The sequence below is a fragment of the Dipteris shenzhenensis genome, chromosome 23 (assembly GCF_047967505.1).
Source record: "Dipteris shenzhenensis isolate YYH24624 ecotype China chromosome 23, Dip_SZ_1.0, whole genome shotgun sequence".
Classification (NCBI taxonomy): domain Eukaryota; kingdom Viridiplantae; phylum Streptophyta; class Polypodiopsida; order Gleicheniales; family Dipteridaceae; genus Dipteris; species Dipteris shenzhenensis.
The window spans coordinates 21,665,501-21,685,092 of NC_141618.1; the positions used below are offsets into that span (position 1 = coordinate 21,665,501).

Consider the following 19,592-nt stretch of genomic DNA (forward strand, 5'->3'; position numbering starts at 1 on the left):
CAAGCTACCACAGCTTGAATTTAAAAAACCACGTTGCAGTTTCCCCAGCCTCTCGGTGTCCCAAAGTCCCTAGCTTAAACTCATTCAACTGCAACAATTTTGACTCGCAAAGAAAATAAGCAATAAAAAAGGATAGCCCTACAAATTGCAACCCATCTATCATATTCAAATAAAGCTGTTCAGTTAGTCATTATCTCTCCATGAGAAAGAACTCTATCAAGGTAAAGGACTGTAGATGTTTTGCAAAAAGCACCACAGCAGAAAGAATTACCAAAATCTGGATTTGACAACAATGTCATGAGGGGACAACAAGCAATGATCAGGCTGATTCCCCAGTTCTCCCATCACATACTTCCAAAAATGTGAGCACGAACTTGGATTTCCGAAGTCTGGGAAAGATATGCATTAAGAATGCAAAACGCTTTTAGGAAATAATCCTCAAGAGAGTAAACATGGTAAACAAAGGCGCTGAAAAGGGTGGGAGGAAGCAAAGGAAAGTAAACCAATAAATTCTAACAAGGCAAAAGCAGGTGCATGAATTTGTATGCAGAACACACACCCCCCCCCATACCAAAAAAAAAAGTATCTCAAGGCTTTGACAATTTAGAGGAAAAGTCAGACTGATATCGTTTGCAAGGATAAATTCAGTTGACCTACAATGATGCTTTGCCACTGTTCACACTCATCCTTGGGAACACTGCATTCCCATTACATCCACAGTGAGGAATTGCAAAATGTACACTCATTCCATTTATGGGCTTCCACATAAAGGTAAAGAGCCCAGTTTACATTGCTTATAGTCAAGCCAAAATTTTGATTCCAATGCACTAGCCCAATTTCTAAAAGGACTTCCATCTGCATTGGAAAATGTGTAGAGCTTTGGACAGCTGAGTATGCCCAACTTAAGGCCTGGTAGCCTTCATAAATTTAATTATCCCTGAGAGTTTAAATACGAGTTCGCCACTTGAACGCAAGATACAGATCAATATAATTGACCTTGAATTGGAAGATAAGTAGAAAGAGTAGAGTTCGTCCTTGGAGTGTCATTTGCATCACCAGAAGCAAGAACGTCCAATTGTCCTCCACTAAAATATGAAATGCACTTCTCGAGAACTCTCCTCATCCATTCATACCGGCACTGTTCAATTGCCTCAGCAGCTGTGATCTGGAATCATGCATGTATGTATCAGAAGCTGCTGGCATGAGAAGGCCTTAGAAATCTAAATAAAGAAAAATTACAAGCCACTTATCCAATCCTGTTGATATTGAGGGGAAAATCCCACGCATGCGAGGGCTTTGAGACTGTAAAACTTGACTAGATTTGCTGTCCCATTAGACTGCCTATGTCACCAAATTACCACCTTTGCAGAACACATACCCATAACAGGAGGCGAAAGTATGAACAACAACATGATCTCTATTCATATTGCAAAGGTTGAGTCTTCTAATATCTTAGTCACTTTCAAATTCAAGCATCCCATACTGACCCATTTCCGTTGCCGAGCATGCTGTTCAGGCCAGGAGTCCAACTGCTCCGTCACAGCTAGAGCAAACATATAAGCACGGCATAGTCCTTCAGGGCTACAATCTCCCTGCTGTCGCTTGCTCTTAAAATCCCATGATCCTAAGATTCCCTGCAGATTCCCCAGAAAACCTAGTTAGAACTTGCTATTGCATTTCATTTCAGCAATGATAATGTCACATAGTTTCAAGTAGCCACAGCAACCCACAACATGCTTTTCAGACACAATTGTGCCTCCTCACATGCTTACTTTCATACACTCATCAATAAATACCAGTGTGACAACCATTCGGTGTGACAAATTCTAACCGAGTTAAACCAAAAAAGACCTCTCTCTATCAAAATTCCCTCTGCCATTAATATGCTTTTTGAGTCACATATACCTAGATGAACCCAGGAACATTCCCAAACTCATCCTCTAAAAACACAACATAGTGCAGTTTCAATCTCATGTTAGTCACTCACAAGGTTGAAAACCATGAACTCCATCATGCATAGCAGGGACTAGCTACTATGACATCCCCACTGATGTCATCAGCGCCCAACAGTGGGTGTAGACCATAGTATAAAAATATGCTCTCACACATACAATCCACACACCCACACATACTTGAGCATCCATTTATACAAAGTCTTCGTACTGAGTTTCTGTCGGCACTCTGGCGGTGAAGGGCAAACTCAGCCATGACGAAGGCTAGCACTCTTGAGTTTTACTGGAAACAATATTGTATATCTAATCAGAAGCAATGCTGAAGTAAGAGTAAATGTATATACCTTTGTACAACTAGAATATATCCACTCGTACAAATTTAGAAGTGTGATTATTCACTGGTTTCATGGTCAAAAGAGGACAGTTCTCTTCCAATGCTTTTGTGAGATTCTGTGCAGAGAATGCATCAAGTGAGAGCTGGCCAACACCAGGTCTCCTTCAGAGAATGGAGTAGTTCAATGAAAAAACCGCGGACTGTAGTGGAGATGGAGAGGACGATGTTGGAGTATCACAACCTTTCTTGTCCACTTTGGGGAAAGGCAGCTGCAGCTGTCCATATCCTCAACCAACCTCCAACCACTGTTGTTCCAAAGGTGACTCCATTTTTAGTTGTCCCATTTCCATGGTTTTGGGAGTGATGCCTATGTACACATTCCAAAGAAGCAGAGAGGGGAGCTTGACTCCAAGTCCCAGAAGCTTGTTTTTTTGGGATATAACTCTCTTTCCAATGGCTGCTAGTTATATGAGCTGGATCTTTAGGAGGTTGTGGTCAGCAAAGATGTCTTTGAAGAGCATGTTCCAGCTTTCATTGTAGAGAGCCACAGCTCTTGGTGAGCCAGATGACTTTGAGGATCAGTCTCGGGCCCTTGTTCTTGACAACTAGCCTCAGCCAGTAACAGAGGATGTTTCCGAGGTTGGAGAGGAGCCACCGCACAACAGCAGGAGGCTCAGCGTTCTGTTCAGGTACAGAAGTGGTTTGTCTGAGAAGTTTGAGATGACAAATTTAGGCTTACTCCATTTCTTTTTGGGATTGGAGATTTCACAGACCCAGAGGGTGTTCTTTGTTTCTCAGAAACAGTATGTTCATGAGTTGTTGGAGGCCTTTGAGATGGAGAACTACAAGCCTGTCATCTCCGATAGACCCAAATACCAAGTATACATTATCTTTGTGAGAAGTTGATGCCTCTTGTAACAGAATCTTGTTGGTTCATTCATCTACTTGCTGAACACTGGATTGCCAGTGGGGCTGTTGAGCTCATTTATGCAAACACCTTTGAAGACTCATTGGTACACAAGATTGCGGATCTCGCAGTATTTGCAGGATAGGAAGGACTTTGGACTCTATTATGACACTCGAGGGAATTGAAGAACCGAGTCAGGCTCCGAGGTTGGAGTGACTCTGATTGGGGACGAGAATCAAGACACGAGGAGATCTACTCAAATTCTACCTGCATGGCTCTCATCCAATGCTCATTGTCTTGAGCATCGTCAACACTGCTTAGTTCTTCATACACTGAACTCATCCAAGCTGAATCAACAAAGTTTGCTCCACCTGTCACTCCTGAACCAGCCCTCGTCCTATTGGAGAGGGGCTGAAAGTCTGCTGTCCTGCAGAGTCTATAACAGCCATCTAGGGACTGTTCTAGCTTCCTGTAAAGCAGCCCCTCTCTTCTTTGACAACCTCCTGCACATCCTCATATGCGATAGGCTGATCCAGGAGCTGATTTGGAGCATCCAAAGGACACATCTGCAGGCTGAATATTCTGATTTTCTCCTGGCTGCTCTGAAGTGCCTTCAACTGCCAGTGGAAGCAACCCTAACTGCCTCTATGCTGCAGATCACATCTCTACCAACAAGAATCATTCTTGTCTGATTATTGTAGAGATGATAAGCCTTGCTGTCACTACTGTAGCCAACAAAAATGCATTTGACTACCCTATTATCTAGCTCGCTTCTCAACTGACTAACCATATGTGCATAGGCTACACACCCAGACACCTTAACGTAACCACCTTGGCTTTTCCATTGTACCAAGCCTCAAAGGGAGACTCGATTGGCAAGGCCTTGGTGGCGAATCTATTCAAAACATGTGCTCCACACATTATTACCTCCAACCGAAATCTGTGTGGCAATCTCTTCCATTTGATCATGCATCTGCCCGTTCTCTCTCAGCAACACCATTTTGCTGAGGTGTGTAATACACTGATGCATAATCCTCTTTCCTTCAAGAATTCCTTGAATGACTTTGACATGTATTCCCCCCTTTGCCTTTTCTCAAAGTCCGCACTTTGCACCCAGGCTCGTGGAACTAGGACTGCATGGGGGAAGAGCTGTACCAACTTTGTGAAGGGAGGGAGATGAACAAGTGAAGGGGCACCTCTCCTTTCATAGCTTTCGGAGTAGGTCATGGGTGTAAGTGGGTATTTCTTCCCATTTAAAAATTGGTGGTGCCTTCCCTTGAATATAAGTGGGCTGCATGGAGATTGGGTCCGGGTGACAAGTGGTGCAACGAGTCATGGTTGGCCCTACATCATGTCCTATGCCACCTGACAGGCTGCCAAATCATCAAGCTGTGTTATCATGGTTGCCATATCATCATGCCTCATATCATGGCTGCCACATCATCATGCCATGTATCATACATAATTTTGGATTAAGGTTGTTTCCAACCACTCTATGTGCCTAACCATTAAATTCAGTTTGGGGTGGTCAATAATACTCTGATTTTATCCTTAGGTCTATTCAAAGGGGCTAATCTAGGATTAATTTCGTTTGGTTGGCCTTCACATAGCCTATGAAACCTATTAAGTTTATTGTCTGTCTTGTATCCTTTCGACTCCATGTTCACAGGCCCACACTGTCACGGGCATCCACAGCCCGTGGACATGCTGGCTGCCATGCAAGCAGCTACATCAGCAGCAGCCATGTAGGCTGCCACACAGACAGCCACGTCAACAGACTATGCAGACAACCACATGGACTGCCACATGCACAGCACAGCAGTTCCACATCAGCCCGGACATTATAGCAGTGCCACGTCAGCCTATGGGCAGGGCACCACGTCAACAGAGCCACATGGCAGTCGGGTGTTACAACAGCAGCAGGGCCATTCTGCTCAGTCGGTCTGGAGCAGGGGTCAGGTCGGGTGACCTACTAGCACGGTCGGCTTGTTTCAGGGCCCAAAGGGGCCTATTAAAGGCAGAGCCCCCTTGGCTCTCATTAATCATCCAATCTTCCAATCCTCTAGCCTTCAGCCGGCAGCAGCTTTAGGGATCTGGATCAGGGCAGGAGAGTCTGCAGCAGTCCAACAGCCTCCTCCAACCATTCTACAAGTAGTCTTCAGCCCGGTTCAGTCTGATGCAGCAGCAGATAGGGTCTGCCCTTCATCTATACAGCAGTTTCTAATCTCTTTTGCAGTGAGAGTTCTCCCATGCAGTACTTTTTCTTTACGATTGTATTCATCCCTCTGGGCCAGAGATTGTTCAGTTATTCTTTTCCCGCTTCGGAAGCCCAACTATATTCTCTCCCTCTGATTCTCACACTCACTCCACAGTTCCACTTGTGTTTTGAGTACATCATTCTTTCAGTTCAGATAGTAGTGAGCAGGGGAGAAAGTAAGTTAGGCTATCGCCCTGTTACACACACCCAAGGCTACTCGGTATACATTCTATGCATGATTGGTCCGGTGTTTGGTAATTGGGTGGGTGTGGTTGTAACATGTGGGGACTAGCTGAGCGGACACATAGATGAAATATAGAAAGAGAACTAGCATGAGACACCAGAGATCTTCCTAGCTATAGTACAGTGCTTTATTCATACTGATGGCGTAAATGCCCTGACTACCATTGCACATGGTTGCCAAATCGGCATACAAAACTGAGCGGAATACTCCCCTTATCTGTGATTGAGGGAGGGGAGCTATGCTGCTGAAACTGCTGGCTGAAATGCATTGGAATATTTCCTTTTTTGTTTTGTATCGAACGTACACTCAAGATTTTTTAGTTCACTTAGTACCGCACTAATATCGAACGGTATGCAGTCCGACATGTTAACCATGGGTCAACTAAATAAACAACGGAGGGAATGTTACGTCTCTTAACAAAGTGTATCCGCTTGCTTAGTAATTTATTTATTGCTTATCTTCAGTTTATAAATTCAAGTTCAGCCAAAAGGATGCATACGTTTTTTCTTACTATTCAGATATGTAGTAATTGGCTACGGTTAGGCATTTCAAGGTGGATCCCAGTGAAAGATTTATGGGACACAAATTGAAGCATATCTCTATGAGAGAAACGTAAAGACCACACCCACCAGAGTACTCAAACACGGACCTATCAAATACATAGAATGTACACCGACCCAACAACTATTAAAGAGACTCTTTGCAATAGCCTTGGATGTGGGCCTGTCAACATGAAAGAGTCGAAGGGATACAAGACAAAACAACAAACTAAATATGCCTAATCAGTTATGTGAGAAGGCCAACTAAACTCAATTAATCCTCAATTAACCCCTTTGAATAGAGTTAATTGCCAGACACCTGAGGATGAAATCAGCATAGTTTTGACCACACAAACTGAAACTAATGGCCAAGCAAATAGTGTGGTTGGAAACAACCTTGATCCAAAATTAATTAATCCTCAATTAACCCCTTTGAATAGAGTTAATTGCCAGACACCTGAGGATGAAATCAGCATAGTATTGAACACACAAACTGAACTTAATGGCCAAGCAAATAGTGTGGTTGGAAACAACCTTGATCCAAAATTATAGCATATGACACAACCACCATACACGTGGCACGATGCTGTGGCCGTCATGACACATGGCACGATGTTGGTAGTCATGATGACGTGGCATGATGACGTGGCAGCCTGTGAGGTGGCATAAGAGGGCCACCCATGACTCATGGCACCACTTGTCACCCCATGGACCTAGTCTCCATGCAGCCCACCAATAGTCAAGGGAAGCCAATGAACGTAGAGGGAAAGTTATAGATAGAGGCTTACATGGAGTTTCAATCTATATGGTATTGTGAGGCAAATGGTGGCAGCCTACAACTGGATAGTCTTTCTTCACTTCCCTTGAGGCAGCCTGCAATTGTACAATCTTTCTCCACGTCCCTCAAAGCAGCCTGCAACTGTATACAGCCTTTCTTCACCTCTGTCGAGGCAGCCTACAGCTGTGCATGTCATGGGCATGCTCAGCCCATGGCATGCTGGACTGCCACGTGAGCTGTCCAGTCAGCACACAGCAGCCACGTGAGGTGGCTGCAACATGGATTGCCACGCAAGCAGCAGCCAGCTCAGCAGACCATACAAGCACCACGTCATTACCAGGCACCACGTCAGCAGGGCACCACATCAGCGATGATGTCAGCAACTCGGCTACCACATCGGCAGCAGCAGCAGGTCTATGAACAGGAGCAGACTGGTCGGTGGGCCAGCAGCCTGCTGGTCGGTCAGTGAGGCCCAAGGGGGCTTATAAAAGCAGCCACCTTGGCCTTCATTTCTCATCCCTTCTTCAGGCCTTCAAGCTTTTAGAGCAGCAGTAGCCAGGCTTCCCTGCAGCAGACCAGCAGGGTGCCTCACCCTCTCCAAGGATCTAGTGAGGATTCACCTTCTCTAGTTAGCTTAGTCTTTTCCAGTTGAGGGTTTCAACCCCTCCATACAGTTGTATTCAGCCCTTTGGGCATTCATACATTCAGTTATATATTCCTCCTCGGAGGTCCACTACTTTTCTCTCCCTCTGGTTCTCTCACTCACATCCACAGCATGAAGTGTACCATTCAAGAAAGCATTTTTGAAATCCATTTGATATAGCTTCCACCCATGCATGCTTGCAAAAGTAATCACAATCTATATGGTGGTCATCTTTGCCACCGGGCTAAATGTTTCATCATAGCCCAACCCATGTGTTTGGGCATACCCTTTTGGGCGCAGCGCAGCCAAGTGACCCCACATCAACATGCATGCCCAAGTTGATCATGCGTGGAACTGGCAGTACCTCAACATTAGGACTAAGGACTAATGTCGCATCTGAAGGTAGCTAGTTGGGTTTGGCACTTTGTGTATTAAGTGCATCATTTAGCAGGTTGCAGTTAGTATTGAGCAAGAGAGAGAGTGAGGATAGCCTATCTCCCGCTACAGTGCACTATTTTTCTTCACGTCTCCCAAGGAAGCCAGTAGCTGTCCACTGTTTTCAAGGCAACCTGAACACCCATAGGATCCAAGATCATGAGAGAATTGTTGTAGTCCAACCCATGGAGGTTAGATGTGGAAGAAGAAGAATGAGGGGGTTAAAAGTCTGTCACACTTCCAGAGTTGCTCATTTAAGCACCAAATTGCTATGCCATTCCACGCATGGAATTATGGTGAAGGTAAGACTCCAATGGATGAGGAGGGGCAGTATTGGGATGCCCAATCAAAGCTATATTCAATATCCCTCTATGCAATGATAAGTGCGAAATATGCCGACACACTCGAGTTGAGAAGTAAAAGAGGCGGTTGGCTTCAATGCAATCATATGAATTTGACATTGCATATAGGAAAGTAAAGTAAACATGGTTGCCAATGGCTCGCACAGTCTGCTATCTCCACATCTAGTAGGATTGGATATATGGCATTCAAGAAGGTATATATAGACCTTCATAAGACTAGAATATGTCCTATTTTACAAATTAAATTCTTTTATAGAACAAGCAAAAGAACAAAGGAAAAACTTTTAAAAAAACAAGTAATTTTTAAAAAAAAAGAAAAGAAGAGTACATGCAGAATTTGAGGGCAGCAGCGATATTTTCATCTGCAAGACCCATCATATCAAGATCATCCTGAATTAAAATCGCAGAATGGCTTATTGTGGTTCCAAGCAAAATTTAGTTGCTTGTAGACTCACAATGTATGGATGTTTTTGTTGAGGGAAACGCGTTCTTCCCCTATGGCAGGACATATGGACCCTACCAAAGGATAAAGCAGAGTTTCTATTGGCAGGGCCTTTGGAGAGATGTAGTATATTATGTTACTAAATGCTAGCCTTGAAAGCACAAAGAGGATATCAAGCTCCTAGCGGCTTTATTGCAGCCCCTCCCCACCAAATGGACACACAGCCATGGATTTTATCTCTACAGATAGGGGACGGCACAGCATATATGCTATGTCAACAGGCTTACCAAACAAGCCCATCTCATTCCCACCAAGACACAGTATTCAGCATCTCAGGTTGCCAAGATTGCATCATGGATTTCCTCTCGAGGTTGTCAGTGACAGAGATGCCAAGTTTATGGTCATTTTGGCAGGAATTATTTGTAGCAGGGGACACCAGAAACTCTCAGTACAGCATAGCATCTGAGACTGACGGTCACTCTAACACAGAGAACAAATGGTTGGAGAAGTATCTGAGGCACTTCTGCCTTGACACTCAGAAATGACTGTAATGAAGGGGCAAGTTATCATAAGTTTAGCGGTATTAGCACAGAAGGGGGGGAAATTAGCTGCTGGGCTAATAGAAGGGTTTGGGGAAGACTCAATCTATTTCGACTTCCTGCATGCTCCTTTCAGTCTACCCCCCCCCCCCCCCTCTCTCTCTCTCTCTCTCTCTCTCTCTCTCTCTCTTCCTTCCCTTCTTCTACTCTCCCTCCTTGCCCCTTTCAGCTTTACATGCCATGCTTATCGTTTCCTTCAAAGATGAAAATCACCTTAAGTTGCCCACGAACACCCGCTTCCTCAAGGGCTTCCCGGCAAGCAGCTTCCTCAACAGTTTCATCGGTCTCCCAACCCCCCTAAAATAGAAGTCACAAAAAAGTGTTAAATATGAGAATTCATAAAACATGGAAGACATTTCTCCGCTGCATTTTTGACAAATTGATAATTACAGCAATCCGTCAGCAATGGTAAGTGCATCAAACGAAACCCTACTTTTAAACGTGCTTATAAACCCCTACGAGACCAGCTCCTTAACCATTTCAAGAAGATCCAGGCACAAAAATAGTAACAGGAGTAATAGTTTCAAATGGAATGATCGTGCAAAACAAGAATAGTTTTTAATCTTTTCACGATTTCGCAGCTTTTTGGGCAATGTCAGTGGAAATAGGATCAAAGATTAAAGATAATAGAATTTTCTCATGCTGGGCCAGCAAAGCATATGTCTGTACAGCAGGAATGATTTAAAAACTTTACCAATTTGGTACACTTTCGCATACCAAAGACGAAAACTTTTAAGGCGTAGAAGTTAAGAGTCCAAGAAAAACCTTGGGAAATAGCAGACCTGGCCCTCCCTGCGTGGTAACCATAAGTACTTCTAGCATTTGTTGTACGTTACCGTTACAGGCACAGTCAGATCTATATCTGAAAGGTACACAACTGTTCACGTTTGCAACAGATGGTAAGAATTAAGCTATACCCTAAATCCTAAACTCCTTGTGAAGAAAAAAAAGTGACTGCAAAGTATGCAGAAGCATGCAGTTATGCAAACAGCTACACAGGTGCAGACGATGTCTTCTCCTGAAATAAACTAAAAATCACAGTTCGGGACAGTATATGGAAAGGGATTTAGTTTCTCACCCTGCAACCAACCGGTACCCACATTCGTAGCGCTGTTGATGGCGTCCTGTTCGGGCAACCAGCGACGCCATCCGAGTAGATTCTCGAGAATCAGTGTCGACTGCATCCCTCTGCGGAGTCATCAGCTCTCCATTACTAGAGACTAGACAGGCGTCGCCGCGCTCTTCCGTTGCAAGAGACATTTGCAAATATTTGGTTTTGGCGTGAGCTGGCGATGTCTCTTCCCTACTCTAAGAATCGCTTCTGTTAAGACTGCATCCTGGGCGTCAAACGGTGAACGACAAAGAAGTAGGCTCCAAAAGCGAGATTCGATAAAGGGAAACTGTCTAGAAATCTGCTGGACAAGCCTCCACAACAGGGCCGAATTGGGCGATGCTATGCAAGCCACCACCGATCGACCAAATGACTATTTTATGTGAAAGTGCCCGCAGAATTGGCACAAACTTCGAAAAGTGACCGATTACCGACCCGGAGGTATTGTGGAATTGTGCAAGGAGAAGTGATTCGAGCCAATGCGAGCTCTAGAACGCAAATCTTCAGAAGCTACCGGCTTTGCAAAACAAATGCAAGCAGCAATCCACAATTTCGCAGGTCTGCCGATCGACCTAAAATGGAGCTGCAAGGAATGCGAGACAGCAAAAATGTGCGTCCCTGATTGCGATGTGGAAGGGAAAAAACAACAGGGAAGGATTCGCCGCTTCCAAAGAGATGAAGCTCTTCCGACTGCGACGGAGAAATGCCGTATCCAGATCGCTTCCTAGAAACATATTTTTAACGGATCGTCGCTGTTTTCGGCACAGATTTTCACGGCATGCGTGGATTCCTGCACTGCGTTGGAGGCCAGGAACAGAAATTTGGATGGTTTCGGAACGGATGTTTGATGGGAGAACGGATTTTTGAACGTGTTGTGGTCGGATGAAACCATGGTGGATCAAAGGTCTGGAAAGTATGGCGCTATGGCCGAGAGATCCAGCGATGGCGCTCCAAGAAGAAGGACCTCGAAAGGCTCGGTTCACACCACCCGCCCGCCTGCCCGCCCGCCTGCCTGGAATCGCCTCCGGTAGACGGCTCTTGGGAGGAACCCGGGTTTAACCCACATCTTTCTTGCTGGTGCAAACTTCTCGAACTTATAGAGATCCAGTCGAGTCGCAAAAGGCCCTCGAGACGCTTGGAAAAAGATACTCCGGGAGAGGGGACTTGGGCTGGGTTCACACCACCCGCCCGCTCGTGTAGATCAGGCGGCAGTACGTAATCGCCTCTAGGAGGTAGCTGAAACCCGCCATTGGCGATGATTTCCGGTCGTTCTCACAACTCCAGGCAATAGCAAAACACATTGCCTGCACCGTGCGACACGTTGAGCTTTCTAATGACGTGAATTTAGAGATTATTATCAATCGCACAATTTGAAACCTGATCGATTGGTCCACGAGCAATGGTGTTTCTCAGCAGTATGATCAAATTGGAGATCCGAATAGTGACACCTTTCAATCGTTAGATGCACATGGATCTAATGGTCCATGTTTCCTCCACAATTGTCTGGAGTCTTGTCTCGCACATCTATCAACCGCACAAACTGGTGCTTCTTTTATGGTCAATGGTTGGCAATCTGCTGGTCATTTTCAACCAGGTGATAAAGTAGTCGGTTGCAAGGTTATCATTATGGATCAAATTCAATCCAATAATGTGTATCGACCTCTCACTACTTAGAGCCATTGACGGATGGACCAAACATGTAGTAGTTAGAGGAATTGGCCATGGAGTGGGGCAGTCTTCATGGGACGGACACAAATCTTGTGTTAGTGTCCGGGCCATCTAAGACATCATCCCTTCACACCACCTTTTGGAGGATGGCGGCAAGTGGTGTGAGCCCAGCCTATAGCTTGGTTCAAACGAGGGTGGCAGCCAAAACTATTGAGTGATGTTCACACATGGCAGAGGCCATGTTGTTGCGCCATGTTGTTGCGCCTGCAAACCGTTGGCTGTTATTGGACATTCTATAATCACTGCACTGTGCCAGTTCTTTTGATTAAATACAAGGAGGATGGCCGGTGCCTGGGCCGAGGGTCCCCCAGTGATGTCTATGAACCAATCCCGTCAATCAATGCTCCTTTGGCTTTTACACATCCACCCCCATTCGTACTCGGCCTATGATGCATGGCAAGGGGTGGTAATGGCAACAACACAGCAATGACAAATCAGCATTGCAAGAATGACACAAGGGACATGTTAGTGCATGTGGAGTACAGATGTGTGACTGTTGGTACAAAGTGCATTCTTCGCAACTCTTGTTGTGTCCACATTCACGAACAAATGTTCGTATCTCATTTTTCTAGAAATAGCTGCCCTTGATTGAATGAAAGATGGCAAGATTATCAACAGCAATGGAAAATGAAGCGATGTATCCAAAGAATACAAATGGACACTATCGTGCGCAGGTATTGCAGATTATGGCGGGCATGACATGTATGCACTGCATTCTTCATCGCCCATGTGGTGTCCATGTCCACATAGAAAGGCACCAACTCTCATTTTTTTAAAAATAAGTGTCCTTGATCAAACAACTATGATTAGACTTCGTGTGACCCTCGTCTTCATCTTTGACACCCACAGCCTTGGCCATGTGTAGTTCAACCTACTAAACAACACCAGATTGCATAAGTTCTTCTCGCCATCACCTCCCTTGGTCGTCCAACCCATCCTACATATGACCACGCAAGCTTTCCCCACCAACCGCCCCTTCTATGCTTACCCATGTTTGGGGCATTTCTATTCACTCCTCTTCTCTTCTCTTCCAAGCAATCTAGGGCCTATGTATCTCTTCTGGTATGAAATTTTATCATTCAATCTAGCAGCATATATTATACATCTCTGTTAGGATAAGTTTCTCATCACATGAGGGAGAATTTTCCATTTTTATCTCCACCTTCCATGCTTAGTCATATTTTTGGGCGTTTCTTTTCACCCCTCTTCTCTTCCAAGTAGTTAATCGGTTTTTTCCAATCTAGGGCCCACCTTTTGCATATCTTTTGGGATGAAAGAAGTCTTCTTGTATTCTTTCAATCTAGGGGCCCATATTCGACATCTCTTTTAGGATTTCTTATAGTATGCAAGTAAGGTTTTCATTTTTCTCTCCCCCTTGAGACGCTCGCTTCCTTATGAAATGCATCCTTATGTTTTCCTTCAACTAGCTTACACACTCCCCTTAAGGTTCAATTACAGCCCTCCCATGCCTTTTGTATGATTTAGCCCCTCACCCCACCATAGACTTCAAGACAATCTTGTGGCTTGTCTAGGAGAATAATGGCATATGAATCGCTTAAGGCATCAAAGCATCAATGTAGACATGTCGTCCCTTTTTCCATAAAGCAAAAGGAAGTCTATAAAATATGGATTCTCCATTTGTGATATCACAAGCGTGAAAACTAAATGTTTACCTATTTCATCAAATAACACTTATGAAACCCACATCATCTATGTGTGTGTATGCGTGCGTGCGTGTGTGTGTGTGTGTGTGTGTGTGTGTGTGTGTGTGTGTGTGTGTGTGTGTGTGTGTGTGAACCATTGTGCCCACAAACTACACTTTCTTAAAATTCAATTGTCTCATTGGCTTTATTAGCTTCAATAGATACTCAAAGTCTTTATCGCTTTGCAGCCCACCTGACAAATGCCATGTGCCCTATTCTGAGCTTGCAATTTAAAAAATATTCTTTTTCCAAAAGCATAATTAGATGGGCTTTTGCAAAAGCAAAAAGGGTCACCACTAAAAGGTTAGTGCAAGTGGACATCTTCAAGTAGTATGCACCTTTTAGACAATAAAAGAGCATATTTGATTGTGATGTGATGGATAATGTATCATTCTAGATTTCATGAAGGTCTTAGAGATGATACAAATGAATATAACGCATGTCTGTCATGACAAACTTCTCAATGTATCACTAAAAGGGAAAAGATTGCCATTGAAAGGGAAACCAAAATTGTATTGGAAGTGGAATAATATGATTCTTCTAAAGAAGAATATGCTTATTTTAATTGTTCCATGGTGAAGATTGTATGTTATCTTGGATCTATGCCCCAATCACACCAAGATCACATCAAGAAAATGTTGTGCATTGTTGTTACAAATCTCTGACATCATGATTAACCCATGCATACACCTCTTTTTGAGAGAAGGTTTGTCATGATAAGAGAAGCTTTCCCATTGTTGTATCTCTAAGATTTCCCGCCCCATTAAAAAATTCCTCTTCTTAATCTTGTAAAGGTCGAGCATCATCAACTCATTGCTAAATTCATGTCCCCTTCCAAATGTATTGCCCCACGAAAATTCCCATCCTTGTCCTTCACTTCTTTGTCCCCTTGCCTTGCCAAAGATTTCGGGACAAACTCTATGCTTGTCCAACAAAATAATGGCATATAAATTGGTGAAAGAATCAAGGATTCTAGAAGAATCAATCACGTAGACACGAAGTTATTTGTCTTATGAAAGGATCCCATATGGTAAAAAAGCAAAAGAATCAAATCTACATTTTAGCTCTTTGGCTCTTTGGGCAATACGTGTTTTCACAAAATTCATGGTGACAAATCCAAACAATCATTATGCTTCCACTTTATATTAATTGATACTTTTGTGCCCACATTCATAGGAAAGGAGTTATTTCTTTTCAGAGCATTTCTTCTTACTATCTTCTTAAAGTTAAATTCAAACCAAGATCAAATAAGAAAGTGCAAATGGTTTATCAAACCATGTCACATCGTGATGTAGATTGCAGAGTAAGCACTATGGCATCCATTATGTATATTGCATACCAAGCACTATGGCACGCCTTGTAGCATCATGCGTGGCTCATCATATGTGGGTCTTGTGTGGTATATAACTTTGGATCCTTAGTTAATCTAGATGCAAGGTCCCTTATTCACAGCGATGAAAGCATTTAATAACTTGAAAAAGGCAACCTAGAGACCTTCATGCTTCACCATCATTATTCAACAAATATTTTGGATTAAGAATCAAGATTCATGATGCCTCTGTTGTATCTCTTAATCCTAAGTTTTGCTTCCTAATCTTGTGGAAAAAAAATCATGAGGAAGGGTGAGCAATGGGTCCACATAATTTTCTTTTAAGCATCCTAGCTTCATTTTAAAAAAAACTCTAATTTTATGTTTTTAGTTATAGCATGCACTAGCCACATAAATAGATCATAGTTGATTATCATAATGTTGTAGTGTGGTTCGTTGGATTCATTGTAAGTGATTGAGCTGAGTATCACATGCAATGTCTCTCTATGGTAACATTCCATGAGATGCAACCATAGGCAAAAAACGAAGGATCTCACTTAAATCTTGGAAGTACATGTTGATAGGTGGGCAATTGTACCATAAACAAGAGGAGATTGTCTTTTGGCAACACATCTTTCCACACAAAAGAAAATCATCATGGACGAAGCACAACAAGATGTGGCCAGTGTTATTTTTCCACAAAGTCATAGTTCAAAAAATCCTAAGTGTTGTGCTCAATCATGGACGAAGCACACAACAAGATGTTGTCAATTTTCATTATTCCGCCAAAGTCATACTCAGAAGAATACTAAGTACAAGGCTATCGTGGAGTGTCATCTACCATTGTCATTTGCTGTTTAGTACTAAATACTAGACTTTTTAAAACAGTTAAGATACTATTGCCATATTCACTCAAGTGCTAAGTACTAGACTCTAGTCATATGCTACATACCACTATTTAGTTACTATTTTCATGTCCTCTTAGATGCTCAATACCATTGACATATACTATTTAGAACTACTTAGAACTATTTAGTACTATTTAGAAATATTTACTACTAGTGTCATTTTTTCTCACATGATAAGTACCATTTTCATATGCTATTTAGTACTAACTTATATTGCTTACTATGGCCCTTAGGGCTAGTGCACACGATGCCAGCAATTTGACGGTGGTGGTGGGTTTTGAACCTCCACACGGATTTTGAGGATGTTTTGAAGTGCCACTGGTGTTATTTTGTGCTACTCAGAATTTGAGGGTGCCAAATCGAGCACCACTGCTTCCCCATCCAATCATATTTAGCCATCTAGCATTGGCTTTGGCTCCAAAACATGTGCCACCTACAAAGTGTGTAGCTCCCTTCAACTAGTCAGATGCAAATAGAGGCATTTTGTAGCTCCCTGCAGCTCTCAGCACACTCATCCAATGTAGTTTATGCTAAGGGGCTTTAGTTCACATGGATGAATGTCAAATGAACCATCAACCTCGCTCCAAACTTGCTGTGTGCACTAAGCCTTAGTACTAGTTTGTCCTTGTCTACTACTGCTTACTATGGCCCTTAGTACTACTTTGTCCTTGTTTACTATTGCTTACTATAACCCTTAGTACTACTTTGTTCGTGTCTACTATTGCTTACTATGGCCCTTAGTACTAGTTTGCTCTTGTCTACTAATCAAGCAAGGCCATGCTATTTAGTACTATTTAGAAACTGCTATCATATTCTCTGAAATGCTAAGAACCATTGTCATTTGCTGTTTAGTACTAAATAGTACTATGGCCCTTATTACTATTTAGTACTACTTAGGTAAAGCTGTCGTGTTTCTTGAGATACTAAAGGCCCTATGTCAAAGAAATATTCTAGTCTTACAAAGGTAAGCTATTTAAGAGTCCTCAATGAATTGCCTATGATGCATTGTTTGGCTATTCTCCCTTTGGCTCTTTGAAACATTGGTTTGATGCATGCTATGATGTATTGTTTGGCTCTACGGTGTATTTAATAGTCCTCAATAGTTCTCTACACTGCATTAATCGTGTATTGGTTATTGAATGTATAGGCAGAGTTCATGAATTTCAAAGAGTTCAATCTGGAGGTTAACATTGCCTTCCATGCATTTCTAAATCTTAAGCCATACTATGTTAGAAAACTAAAGGAAAGGAATACTTACTGCTATGTTTATCATACAAGGATGGATTTGTTGTGACTAGCAGTGAATTCCATGAGAAAAGACACGATGTCTTTGCTTGGGCCCATATGCGATTGTGTATGCAAGGTTTGTAGGCCAAAGGAGGAAGAAATGTTGTCAATATAAACATCTACTCTTTTGTATGTCATGTGGAGATTAGTAGTATGTCCAAAGAATGAGCATAGTGAATGGCATAATCTTGACTGCTTGAAATGTTCATAATGTTATCATGCTTTTGTTCATTCTGCATGGATGAAAAAAGGGACAGCTGCACCAATTTATCTCATGCAGGGGTGTGGACCTTGTCACGGCTAGAGGCTATCAATAGTGATAAAGTAGCAGGCATAGAGGATGATATAGTGTACTCGATGGATATAGAGAAGTTGGTAGATTTTCTTGAGATGGGTGACCATTTTGCAGCGCTCGCTGCCTTTGAAAACATGAATGGTGACGACCACTACGTGGTGCTATGCAGGTAACCCAAAACAGTCCTATCAGAGCAAGTCAAGGATGGTTGGGGTAATGTGTTCAACATTGGAGACAAAGTGGTGTATTGAGTCTACTACGAAAACCTCCCAACAGGAGGAAGTAGTTATTATCTATGTCATGATGCTCCACCTACTATAGTGTATGCTGATGCCATGATGGCCATCAAGATATGGTGCAAGTAAAGCACAAGGTTAAAGGCCACAATGCATTGTATGGTGTGCTGATGGATGTGCACCAATAAATCTTGGCAAACATCTCATTGTGAGGTCTGCATTTTGACTTTGAATTAACAGTGTTATGTACAAGGCAACACATGAACCTATAAAAATGAACTGTTATGCAAAAATTGGCAGTCCTACGTGGCATTGTTTTGCTATGAAATAGCACCTTTTTGTAGTAGTTTGTATTGTTCACCTATACAATGAAAATAGCTCTTTATGATTCAGTTTACTCTACTAAATCAAAGAAATATAAGGACTCTAACCAGCCCTTGTCAATATGGCCCTTGCCCCTAAAGGGGACCCCTCAAGGGCCATATTGACAAGGGCTATGTTGGAGTCCTTTCAGTATACCGATTTAGGGATATTTGTATGACCCTAGTCAATATGGCCCATGCCCCTTTAGTACTAAGATCACAGTCCTGGTCAATATGGACCTTGAGGGGTCCCCTTTAGGGGAAAGGGCCATATTGACAAGGATTGTGTTCTTATTTAGTGCTAAATGCAGTACTAAATATAGTACTACTATAATTCTTCTGTAGCACTACAAACATTATACTATTTTATACTATTTCAATACTATGTTTGTACTATTGTTATAGTACCAAGTAGTGATATTAGGGTACTAACTAGTAATACTATTATAGTATTATAGTACTATCACAATACTATTACAGTACTAAGCAGTACTATTACAGTACTAAACATTACTATTATAGTACTAAGCAGTACGATTATAGTTACTATGCAGTATTATTATAGTACTAAATAGTACTATTACAATATTAAGATACAAGACCCCCTGCTGACCTATCAATGGCAATGCATACGAAAGGAGGTAGCCAGATAACTATTGTACAGCTATATGGAGAAAAGCATCCTACAAACAAAGCTGCAGTACTTAAGCACAAAAATAAAAGATCTTGAGACATGCATAAATAGGAAGTTGCAGTACTTAAGCAAAAAAATAAAAGATCTTTAGTCATGCATAAATAGGAGAGAGACACTTTATTATAAATATGATTGACAAACATGGAGTTTTCACTATCATTGTTCTTATAAAACACACCTCCTAGAGGTGGGGATCTTACAAAAAGACACCTCTTAGAATCCAAGAAACTATGAACCTCATATTTTCTTGCATGCATGAGGTTTGGGGGATTTTGTCATAGGGGATTTGGGTTTTGGGGACTTTGATGCAACTGATGTGCCCTTGGATTTCTTTGCAAGAGACTCTTGTCTCGTCATATGGTCATGTTCCTTATTCTTTGTCAAAATTTTTAGTAGTGAGCTAGGGGAGAGTCATCTTGACATTCAGTATTTGCAATCTCAGAGGCAGTATACCCAGCAGCTGCAAG

General features: G+C 42.5%; 1 protein-coding gene across 1 annotated transcript; it reads right to left on the reverse strand.

The window, feature by feature from the left end:
* Positions 1 to 597: 597 nt before the first annotated feature.
* Positions 598 to 11,552, reverse strand: LOC147887112 (nudix hydrolase 16, mitochondrial-like). Its single transcript, XM_087394511.1, has 5 exons — positions 10,571 to 11,552; positions 10,258 to 10,369; positions 9,706 to 9,789; positions 1,488 to 1,634; positions 598 to 1,165 (listed from the first exon to the last, which is right to left on the reverse strand). The coding sequence occupies exons 1-5, from the start codon at positions 10,750 to 10,752 to the stop codon at positions 983 to 985; spliced, it is 708 nt and encodes a 235-aa protein (XP_087250637.1). The 5' UTR covers positions 10,753 to 11,552; the 3' UTR covers positions 598 to 982.
* Between the last annotated feature and the right edge of the window lie 8,040 nt (positions 11,553 to 19,592).